Genomic DNA, 13,008 nt, shown 5'->3' on the forward strand with positions numbered 1-13,008 from the left:
TAGGCTTACAATAGTCTTAGCGCTAAGATCGTTTTGTGCAAGTGGGCCCTGGTGTCTGAAAAGTTCCGTCACTAAATGTGTTGGTCCTGGATGGCATCATGAGGACCATGTTTTGCTGACAGTGCTGTACGTACCTCGCCATTACTCTGAGTATAGAAGATGTTCAAGGTCATCTGATACATCTCCCGGAGGCGAGACGTCAGCTGGTCGTACACAACCGGACGCGGAATCGTCATTGCTCTGTAAACAAAGACAAATAATGCAAGAAAAAATATGACATTCTGTGTCATGCATGAATATGTGTAATACTAACACTCATATCATACTTATGGACCATCAGATATGAAATAGTGGATGTACCATACGTGACATATCCTTTATTATCTCTGTCATCATGGTGTTCAACATCAACAGACAAGTAAGTGAATTAGATTTAACGTCACTTTGAACACCATTCCAGTTATATCGCGGCGTGTCAGTTTAATCTGGAGGAAAGCCCAAAGTGATGCAGGTTTCAGATGTTTACCATTTTGCTGAAACCCACAAGTACAGGTATGGTGCCAACAGACCTAGAAACATAATCAGGATGAACCAGGATTCGAACCCATGATCATCAGATCATGACACTCCCAAGGGACAAAGGGACGCAACTCTGTACCGTGAATTGAGTCGCCTAAGACAACCCTAGTCCCTGGATCATAATAACATAGGTCTTACCCTACTAATAGCTGAAATGTATTTTAAATGTCCTACCTGTCCTATATCATATGCCCTGAGTACCTAAACAAATATTTTGAACATGGTACTCAACTGTTTCTTAACAAATTCACATTCAGTTTGTTTCCAACCTCCACATAAATCCTATATCTGACATAGTGAAATATGGTAGCTCAGACACAAGGCATTTCATGTATGTTTTAATGTAATATAAATTTTCTCAAGAAGTTTTAACGTGTCGTCAAATATTTGTACTTTGGCCATGTGGCCTATAAACTGAATAAACATGTCGGGAGTCTGATATATGGTGGCGATAATAATCAAATATTAGCCTCACAACTTTACATCATCAACACACAAACTCAATCCCCATTGAATGAATGGCAACTTAAATGCGCCATACTCCACACAGGATAAATTTAGATCAGCCTCGAGCTTACTTAAATAATCAAACTTGAAAGCAATTTTTACCCCATCGGTTTCCCACTTTAATGACAGGATAACCTTTCAAGTTTGTATGCACAGTCATCAAAATTCCATTTTCTATTTTCGACCACATGCCTCCTACCTCCCACACTCTAGCCTAAAAAATATAAACCGATTTGCGAGTGTCATTCAGACAACATCCAAACACTTCCACTCGGACTCCTCCCCGAGAAGGGTGGCACGATAACACTAGCTAAAAAAATAACACAATCCCCCCTCGCTCATATGACAATTTTGAACTTAGCTCAAATCCTAGTTTGTGAAATTCGAACAACCTCGGTAGGTTCTGACATGAAATCGAATCAGAGATAAAGATGCCTTGAAACCTGCGAGGATTCAGAGCCTGCAGCACAGCTGTTGGTTGCATGCCTGTGAATAGTTTGAATGTCGACATGTGAAAGTATCAACATGTTTATTGACTTGGCTGACATCCTCGTGGTCTACATGTGCCTTGAGAATGTTGTTGACAGGAATAGTGTAGGACTGTTTTCATTTTTAGGAACTCAAAATATGCCTGTGTTTCAATGAGTGATACTGTCAGCGTCTTTAAGGTGGCCCACGCAAGTTTAAGTGTTATTATACAGATTTAAAACTTTCTCTGAAAATGATCCAAACAAAATTATCATATTACAGACCTGATACGCAAAATACGATAATTTGAGATAAATTACAAACTGTAAAATATATTTGTACGTGTATATTGAATGTTATGTATGGCCGACTTTCACCATGAGTATGGGAATGGTCTTGAAAGGCCATGGAACATAGATACTGCAAATGTGGGATTTGGAGCCACTATTAGAGGATCCTGCACTGCTGAGGGAGACAACCCTGCACACATTTACACAAATCGCTTGTAGAACTATGCTCTATGGTGTGGTGCCAACTTTCCAGGCGAGGTCTAGACACTGTAATCTGTACCATCTGTGAACACGGAATCCCATGACAGACTCTCAGGAGTGACTAGGGTCATAATTATTGGTGCCCGTTCCACAAAGAAATCTTCGAGCTATGACTGTTGCAAGTCTACATTAGTATGGGTTTACCAGAGTCCCAGGCATCTCTCTACCCAGGGTGTACTCTGCCACCATTTTACCCTATCATCAACCACAAATGGACATCTTGATTTCCTGACTGTATGGGAGTTACGATTTTCTTAGCACTAACGCGACCATTGTAGATTGAAACTTTAGCTTGCAGACAGGAAAAGCAACTTAGGAATGACTGAAATCAAACTTGCTGGGGATGGGAATTGGTCAAATTTCTTTTTTTAAATAAACAGGATTTTTCATTGGTATGTGGTCAGTGTCCAGAATGTGGTCAGTGTCCAGTATATGGAATCTAATTCATGCCAATCTCTGAAATAACTGCACATTAAACCAGTAGCAAAAGCTTGTATTCATTCTTTACAGTTTCAATTAAGACAGTGAGTTTCTGACTCAAGCGATTGAGAGTCCTAATCTTTGATCTCCTCTTAAACAACCATGGCAAAGACAAAGTGAAGAACACTATCATCCGTTACCAGAAATCTGGGACCTGATCGACAGGACAATTCAACGCTACAAACCACTTCAACTGTTATCAAGTGACACAAAAGTGTTTTTATTATTGCTCAGGTCTTAAATACGATTATGGTGATTGTTTTGTTAATGTCCAGTGAGATTTGTCTGTACATGAAGCCATGACAACTAAACAAACTTTCACTTATTCGTCTTCTTCTTTAATAAGGATTTTGAGGACACATATTGACATTAGTCTCATTTATCCATACACAATACATCGAACGATTTTGTTTTGATGCACTTAAATGAATTTCCTTTCAATGCAATTAAGTTGAAAAAGAATTAGCGATGGATTATTGATCACGAAATAAGAAGCTTTGATTTATATGGTTCATTATTAAAATATTGAATAACACCAAGATAATCATTAAGCTGAACTTCGTGGCCATATTTATCAACAATAGACCACTAATGTAATACTAGTCGTGAAACGGATGGGAGTAAGTGCTGCTATTTGTTGATAAACAGGATTAAATGGGAATTTCTAGCCCAAAAATCACCTCCACTATTCACTGCACAGAATTTTTTTTTGATAATATCTTTTTTCCTCAATCCCAAATTACATTTTTACATTAAAAATACAGATGGTTCCAAATGATTTCTCTACAACAACTGGAAACACAAACAAAATTTTCTTTTTCAGACTGTACAATTTTCTGAACACATTATTGGCTGTATAGTGATTAGTATCTGTCTGTAATATGACCATAGGTAATTTTCTTTGTTAAAAACTAAGACACAAAAATGTGCTAGCAAGCACTAAATGGGCTTGTTGCCTGCGTTATATGTGGAGGACGCCATCTAGTAGTAAGGGGCAGTAACTCTACTAGGTGGCAATACTTCGTAAGATATTTTCTGTGCAAGGGAAGTAACTCTTCCATACAGTTATAAACATTTCATCCAAAGAAACACCAGCTTACTTTTTCGCCCCTTTACTGTACTGAGAGAAAGAAACTTTTCGATCATAACTACAAACGATTCATCAACTGAAGAGCCAGAATTTGAACATTCACAAATAGACATGTCATTTTTTTCAAATGTGCCACAGGGCCCTCATAAAGATATATAGATGGACCTTTGGAATTTAAGTTTTCCAAAAAGAATAATTTCGCTTTCTGTGAACGTCATTTCAGGTATTTACTAAACACTTGTAGTTTAGAAAATATGTCCCTTCCCTTTCATATGGGTTGATAATTTGTGAGTCTTTAAACATATATGACCACATAGTCTAAGAAAACATAACTTTATAATAATTGTAATTAATTTTTTTCAAAAGAACCTTTTCTTCCTCTGGTGTTTTCACATGGAAACTTTGTGGAACCAAGGCAAGTAGACTTGGTTAAGTTTGATCTAGACTTGCTTAGGCTTTAAGTAAAATATAATATAAAAAATATATATATTCCACAGGAAACTAGACTTGGTTTAGTTTGATCTAGACTTGCCAAAGCTAGTAAAAACATTTAAAATATCATAAATTCCACAGTTATAGCTCTCATATATTCCATAGGAAACTAGACTTGGTTTAGTTTGATCTAGACTTGCCAAAGCTAGTAAAAACATTTAAAATATCATAAATTCCACGGTCATAGCGGTGGACCATAAACATCTGAATGCCAGATATATTTTATGAATCATGTTGTTCATTAAGTGTATTCATATGCTTATTATTTAGAACATGCTTGTTCAGTTTACATGTGATTATGTAATAACATTGTCTCAGATTCTTTTTAGTAAAAGAAAATATGGTTCTAAGAGGGACCTTATTTTAACCGTGCCATTACAATTTTAACTGGGCCATTTGCATTCAAATACACAAGGAATTTGGAATAGTGAATATACACTGAACCAAACATTCAGTTAATGTGTGTTGTAACACAAAGCCCATATCTTGGTATCCGCTTTCGAAGCACCAAACAAGTTCGTCTATCAATATATGCAAATTAAGGTTGTTGAGGGCTCTGGTTTTACATCCACGATTGACATATCGGTTTTGTAGAAACAAAATGTTGGTAAGGGCATCAAGGAATGGTTTCACACTACATACCCATGTTTGAGTAGAACTGGTGTCTTAGGTGAAATAAGCACCCGCCTTAACATATTGGCCATCTAAATTACCACCTCTCAAACAATCAGGAACTTATCTAGTATTTATTTAAAACTAAGTGCCTTGGTAGGCAAATTGGGAAAACAATAATTATTTTGCAAATAAAAATTTAGATTTTTAAAACTTATTATTATTTTTCAGAGGTATCATAATTTTCTGCCATTTTTCATCGTTTCAATAATAACTCTAACTATAGATTATGATGAAATGATATCGATGCCCATATATACAATTATTAATGCTAACATAACAGCTATAATTAGTACCCTGGGATAATTCCCAAATAATAAGTGTGGCCTGATGTGGGTACATTTTAGGCCGTTGTACATAGTTCTGTGATCATTATGAGAAGGACAGCAGATGTCTTCGCTCTGTAGTCACATCGTGGTGTACTTGATGCTGAATTCCTATTCTCATCACAGACAGATTACAGCGCATCAACATAATGACAGCTATTTAATAACCGTCAATGACATGGCCATCAATCACTGGTGTACCGTAACACTCACGACACTAGGTCAAGTGGCAGGTCCATACTCCCAAATGTGTGATAGTTGTAACACTGCCATAAATAACATTCCAGCAATATCACATCCTTTGTTTCTCTTACTTGTCAAGCTGACTGAGATCTGCTGGTCAGGCTCTGAGACGTGTTTGATTGCTGGCAATCCGATCTTTGTGTGATTATTGTTTGTTTGTTGTTAATGCCGCACTCACCAATATTCAGCTATATGACAGCCGTCTGGACTAGACAATCCAGTGATTGACATCATGTGCATCGATCCATGCAATTGGGATGCGATGAAATGCATCAACCAAGTCAGCGAGCCTGACCACCCGAACCCGTTAGTCGCCTCTTATGACAAGCATACCGGGTAGTCGCCTTTTACAGCAAGCATGGGTTGCCGAAGACCTATTCTACCCCAGATCTTCCCAGGTACTTTGTGTCATTATCGTGGATTGTTACTCAAACTTGACATCATTGGTTTGGCTGATCCAGATGTGATTCAATAATTGATTGTTCGATGCTCATGATGTCTATCACTGGATTGTCTGGTCCAGACTCGATATTTTACAGACTGCCGTCATATAGCTGGAATATTGCTGAGTGCGACATTATACAAACAAACAAAACAATCGATAATGACACTAACATCGGATTGGTAGCAATCAAACACGTCACAGAGCCTGAAAAGCTGATCTCAACCACCTTGACTAGCATGAGAAACAAAAGATTTTTTCTGACCCATCTAGAGGAAGAGGGATTTTTTGTCAGCACTTGGCATTTATACACACTTACATCCATACCTTAAAAAAACATAAATTGCTCAAAGGATACTTTTTACTGATGTTCTGTGGTCCATCCATATACTTTTTATTGTGCCTTTTATACCCAAACGAATCTGTTTCGTAGTAAGTTATTCTCTGTTGTTGATGTTTTACATTGAACAGATCATATCTGGGGAATTGTGAAAGGCTTGTATTCATATTGACAAACCTCCAACAGATTGCACCAGATGACTTCGAGGTCACATATCTAACAGAATGATAAAGGGCTTACTTTAAATATTTTATCAATTACACATTATTCATGTCATAAATCAAAATATGCCGTTTAGTAGGTCTGGAGAATTAATAATTTAGTTTGCGATTCAAAAACTTATTTAGTGGTATCAAATCATTCATATCTGTGTATAATAAAAATGAAAAATTACCCGAAATTTGATAAATGACCAGCTTAGAAGTAAAATCAATCATTCAAAACAGCAATGAATAGAATGCTAATATTTACAAGGTTATATACGGTAAGCAGGTCTTATCCTGTCCTCTATGACAACACTTGACAATTTTATCAATGGATTTCCAAGAATCCACTGTGGTGTTTCAATCATCTTCCCGGTAAACAATTCAGGAAACAAAACCTGTAAAACCAGTCATGGCCGTCCCACAGCGATAACACTGGCATGTTTATCAAGTTGGGATTTTTTTTAACTGGAATCAGTGCATTATTGTACAAACAAGCTACAATAATGCAATGTTTTACTTCAAATTAAAAGCAAATTAATCCTATTTTACATTACGTTTCTGTCCATTAATCCATTAGGTGCTTAACACCATAAAGGAATATTAGAGGTTTCTTTACAAAACCTTTAGGATATACATACATTAAGAAGTGCAAACAGTGTATTTTCCTAGCTGTTTGGTATAGCTAGACCACACAAGACTTCCAAACGCACACCATAATTTTTTTTCCTGCCGTCTTGCAAGTGGGTGTCTTATGAGAAATCTATCTCTTCTACAAATGGGGGTCTTGCATATAGCGCAAAAGCTTCCAAAACTTAAATTTAATGTTTCAGAGGATGTACGAGTATATTCTTCAAACTAGTTTTGATGTCTTCATCTCATAAACCAGCCCACTGGCATTACAATAAAACAGTTTATTTTCCACTTCTACAAAGTCTGTGTGGCTAAAAATACATATTTTTCATCAAGCCTTGAAAAGATTTGCTTTATTGAAAAGGGCACGACTATTAATTCAAAAGCAGGAATAATGTGCAAACTGAACTTTTGTCACATCAGATGTTAAAATTGGTTTTGTTTATTAAGCTAACATCAAAAGCGTTCAAAACCCCTGAATCGTTTAAATTTGACTTTGAAACTGGTGTCAATTTTGTTATACAAACATTTCGTTTGTTGAGAGTTGTTTGAATTTTTGCTTTTTCCCACAGTTGAACATACATGTATACAACTTGCAATTTTTCACAATTCAAAGGCAATAGGTCCAAGTAGGATTATCAAGAGACCAACATTAAAGGATCTCATGCTGTTACTTATTTTTCATAATCCAGGGTATCATATCTTTATTCTATATTGATAAATACCTTCGACGCATATCTACAAAAGCTTAGTCTTGAACCAGATTCAATTTACATGACTCTAAAATTGGGAATAATTTTAACCTGGAATTCCCACGGGTACTAATTATCAAAATATTAAGTATTTATAATACCCTTGGTTATTGAAGATGGTTGTTAATTTCTTTCTTCCTTAAATGTACCAAAGGTATTAATCGCAATAAGCACCCTGGGCACTTATTAAAGGTGGTGAAATGGGGTTTAACGTTGCATTCAAAATTATTGCACTTATATAGCGACGTGCATGCATATGTGTGTGTGTGGCTGTTTGTATTAGTCCGGACTGATGCCGATTTATAGTGCTAGCACACTGAGAAACCATACCACAGTTTTACATGAATACCACACTCAGACACAGTATACTGACTCCAAGCCGACCAGTCCTTGCTTTAGCCCCTTAAGATCGTGTGACAGGCAGGGTAACAACAAGTACCATATTTCAACGTCTTTTGGTATGACGCGGCAGCCGGGGACTAATCCCTGGACCTTCCGCTCTCTGGGCAGACGCTCTACCACTAGACCACGGTGGTGGTCGGCACTTATCAAAACAATATTTGTTGTCAATGAAACAGCAGCAATGAACAAACTCAGTTTAAACATCGATGAAACTATAACCTTTTTGATAATAGTTTGTCTTTGCAATGGGAAATCTGTAATCTTATCAACGAAAATATGGTTGGTTGGTTTGTTGTTTAACGTCGCACTAAGCAATATTCCAGCTATATGACAGTGGTTTGTAAATAATCGACTCTGGACTAGACAAACCAGTGATTGACATCATGAGCATCGATCCACGCAGTTGGGATCGATGACATGCATCAACCAAGTCAGCGAGCCTGACCACCCAATCCCGTTAGTCGCCTCTTACGACAAGCATAGTCGCCTTTTACGACAAACATAGTCGCCTATGAAAATATGGACTGTCATGTAAATGTATGATGATACTAGGGAGCACTTACAAAGATTATACTTACAAATTGACCTAGAAGTTGTCAGGAGGCACTTAAACAACAGGGCACTTGATACAGTCAACACAAACAGCATGTATTGTCACTCACCTTTTCTCCCCATTATATTCACACTTGACCTTAAGCTCACTTCTTTTCTGTAAATCAAGAACAGGAATCCAGATTATATTTGTATACAAGAAATACAGTGCACTTCAATCTGTATGACTATGAGAATTTCAAAATAAAATAGATAGAAAAATATTGTAAGTGAAAAGAAAAAGAATGTCATTACCTGGAGATTGGAATACGCTACTCTCCGAGCTTCTCGATTGCTAACTCTTAATCCCTGGGCTAGGTATTTTTCGATTTCAGCTGATGGATTTTTATCATCCATTTCAGGCGAATCTGGAAAACATAAAATTCAAGTGTCATCAAATACGCACTTCAGTTTGAGATTACACTCCACATCTTCTTATTAAAGAAGTGTAAAGTTTTCTTCTACTGTCTAACCAAGGCTCCAAAATGTCAGATCAACACATGATCATTGACTGAATGAGTGAGTGCATGCATGTTGTTTCATGACAAAGTCACCAATATTCCAGCTATATCACAGTGGTTAGTAAAGATTTTGTTTGTTTGTTGTTTAACGCCGCACTCAGCAATATTCCAGCTATATGACAGCGGTCTGTAAAATAATCAAGTCTGGACCAGACAATCCAGTGATTAATATCATGAGCATCGATCCACGCAATTGGGATCGATGACATGTATCAACCAAGTCAGCGAGCCTGACCACCCAATCCCATTAGTCGCCTTTTACGACAAGCATAGTCGCCTTTTAGGTTAGTAAAGAAATAAGACTGGTGACTGAAAACAGTAGCAACAGTGTTTGGATTCTATGAAATGCAATCAGTCATGGTCGCAGATCATACTACTATTTTGTTTAGTCAGCTCTGAGGGCAAGCAAAGTGGTCATTCCCAGAATGTTCATTTGGTATTGATTGATGATTAATACAACAACAAAATAAATATCAAAAGTTGGTCAACAATCAATTATCTCACATAGCCTTATTTCCAGGTAATCTCCCTTTAGCAAAAGGTTAAGGTCAACAGTGAAGGTCAACATGGGAAGATAATGTGAAGGTCAACAAGGAGAGATAATTAACTCCAGATAATTTCTAACTCACTAAATCAGTGGCTGATGGCTCACTTTTATTTTCTTTCTCAACACACACAGCATAATATTCCTTATGGCAATGTCCCTTAGTTACTAAGGCTAGGTAACTCGGGTAGATATGGAAAAGGAAAGGACTACCTTGAATCGTGGTACCTGGACCCGTGATATATTGTTTGATGACAAAAATTATCTAGAACTCCATGGTTACGCTAAAAGTCATAAATGTTTGCATTTCTTTCTGACTATTAACGCATTTTATGTTCAAATGAAGATAAAGCTTTAGTCAACTTCAGTGTATGCATGACCAGATCGTTTTAAAGGCGTATCTAAATACTTTTTGCCTGGGTCTGGTCAAACAATTCCCAATGGGACATTTTGTACCCATCTCTTGAGATCTACGGCGGGTACCGGGTACGTGGAATGGGTGGGGTAATAGGGGACCGGGTACCCTGGTAGTAAACTTGGACTCGTCCTGGCCCTAATAGTTACTTTCATATGTTGGAAAGGTGAAGGTCAACGAGAGTGAAAATCTTATCTAACACATAAATTTAAAAAAAATTAATAAACTGTTTGCTAAACTGTAAGACTGGTGCAGCATGACTGTACTGCTATGCAAATAGCCTCATTGTTACATCTCTCACGGGTGACTTGATATAGTTATCACATGAACAGAATTCAGATTTTTTTCTTTTTCAAGGCGACTTTTCAAGGATGTTATTTCACCTAACAGTACGTACATATATTAATAATGTAAACAACACGGACAAAAGTTCACCTACGTACTGACTGTGTGTGTATAACAAGAAAAACAACTTCAAAAATAAACCAAAACATGTTCTTGAATTACAATCATATATTAAAGACCAACAGGGTTTGCAATCACATGCGTTCAATGTTTTGCAATCACATGCGTTCAATGCTTTTTCAAACATTTTTAAGACTTGTTTTTCATGAAGGAGGTTTGAACTGTTGTTTTCTCTCTTTCAAGGAAGGTTTAAAAAGCTTGAGTTGAATACTCTTGTGAACATGTATTTAACTTGCTATATTTGGAAACCCAATTTCAATAGACTGTATGGATTTAGCACCATGTCTAACCTGACACTGTCAAACACTTATTCAGTCCATATAGCCCATACTGAATGAAAAGACGATTGACCCACTTTAAACCTATAGTCACAATGATCTCATTTTAACTACAAACATCCTCTTTTCCATCCGCGATCTTCTTCAATATTTACTTGCAGTCATACTTGTCCAAATAGGACTTTTTTCCACAGGAAAAGTACTTTTGGAAAAGTAAAATTTACTTTGTCATTTTAAAGCTGAACAATTGGGGAGAATTATGCCTAGCTTACCCTAATTAATGAAGTAGGTTACAAATATAAGTCCAGAAATACAAAGAACACTTTTTATAGAAAGACAGTGTAATTACATAATTATTTTGCCTACTTCAGTATGGATTTGTTGACATGGTATTTCCGGTGTTATGTGCTCACGGTAATGTCTTTCCATGGGGGATAAAAACATCCAAACTCATAATTCGTGTATAATGCGCACCCCCTTCTACACAGCTGTGTTTTTTCGTAAAAAAGTGCGCACTATACTCAAGAAAATACGGTATATGATTTTGTCACTTTTATTGGAATATTTCTAGTTCATTGTGATTGAGTTATGTTTAATGCCACTTGGAACTGTATTTCAGTTATAGCACGACATGTCAGTTTCTTGTGGAAGGAAAGTCTTTGGTACCACCAATGTCAACAAACTGAATGGAAAGTGATGAGGCTTTGAATGTGATATACAGCATCATGATAATACTGAGGGGATATCTCAATACATACTTCTCAACTTTTGATAGGGGTAGTGTCCAGGTGAGGTCTGAATATGATTGACTGCTTGGAGATCTTATCATTCGAATATTATGTTGCTGTGGAATTGACATACTTTCAGCATATTTGCAGACTTATTGCAGCACATTTGCAGACTTATTGCAGCATATTTGTAGATTTATTGCAGCATATTTGCAGACTTATTGCAACATATTTGCAGACTTATTGCAGCATATTTGCAGACTTATTGCAGCATATTTGCAGACTTATTGCAACATATTTGCAGACTTTTTGCATCATATTTGCAGACTTATTGCATCATATTTTCAGTTTAATTTCCATGTAAACACAAGTAAATCTTTCCATTCAATCTTTACCATTTTAGCATTTTTTTATAATAGAGGGGAATGCGCTGTACCCATGCAGGGACTCCGACCAAGGTCAAGGGCATGATGAGCAAGTGCTTCCACCACTCTACTACCCCGGCACCCTTTAACATCAGGAAGCATATTTACACAAGAATTGTATGATCAGTAAACAAATGTGCAAAACTGATAGGAATTTACAACAGGAATTGCCAAGACATTCATGATATTTACACTGAATGAACTCTGTTGAATATGAGAGCTAAAAAAAATATCCAATACTCAGCTGAATAGGAGAACATTCCAATACTCGAGGCAAATACATATCAGTAACATATAGGAAATATTGGAAACTTCATAGACACAGGCACTCTGTCAGCAACATCATGCAACTGCTGACAATTCATCACTTCTTAAAACCAAACCAATCCTACAGATCCTATTTCCCCATTATCTGGGACAACTACTTCAAAGAAATGTCACAACCAATTGGCAGGGTAATCTCATTTCATTACCAGCATCAAGCAACAAGGCTTCTATCTACAGATCTAGCGAACATTTAAAACAAAATATTTCTCTTAAGTCACGCATACACCCTGACGTACTGCATATTTTTAACATTTTTTCAGAATAACAATTTTCCAAAATCAGATAAGACTTCAGCCGTCAACAACACCAGAAAAACATTGGATATCTTAAACCTCCTCAGAAGAATCAAATCTACAATGCATGATGCAGTAAATTAGTTTCACAGCCCTTGTCGCTGTTGCTGAATTTCAGTGTCCAATCTTTGCAGTATAATGTTTATGGAGTTAAGTTACCGTATTCGACGTAATAAGCGCCCCGCTCTAATATGCGCCTATGGCGATATTTGCTAATATACTGGCTAGTGAACAATCCAAA

The 13,008-nt window shown here is 36.8% G+C and overlaps 1 protein-coding gene across 4 annotated transcripts in view; it reads right to left on the minus strand.

Annotated features, from left to right (window-relative positions):
• Window positions 1-13,008, minus strand: part of LOC139465737 (mitogen-activated protein kinase kinase kinase 2-like) — a 100,109-nt gene that overhangs the window by 14,413 nt on the left and 72,688 nt on the right. For all 4 annotated transcript variants that reach the window (XM_071247569.1, XM_071247570.1, XM_071247571.1 and 1 more), the window contains 3 exons: window positions 9,027-9,139; window positions 8,843-8,889; window positions 135-240 (listed from right to left, as the gene is read on the minus strand). In XM_071247569.1, coding sequence (XP_071103670.1) covers window positions 135-240; window positions 8,843-8,889; window positions 9,027-9,139 — 266 coding nt within the window. The remainder of the gene's footprint in view (window positions 1-134; window positions 241-8,842; window positions 8,890-9,026; window positions 9,140-13,008) is intronic.

Source organism: Haliotis cracherodii, unplaced genomic scaffold (assembly GCF_022045235.1).
Source record: "Haliotis cracherodii isolate W230 unplaced genomic scaffold, xgHalCrac1.p SCAF_18, whole genome shotgun sequence".
NCBI lineage: Eukaryota > Metazoa > Mollusca > Gastropoda > Lepetellida > Haliotidae > Haliotis > Haliotis cracherodii.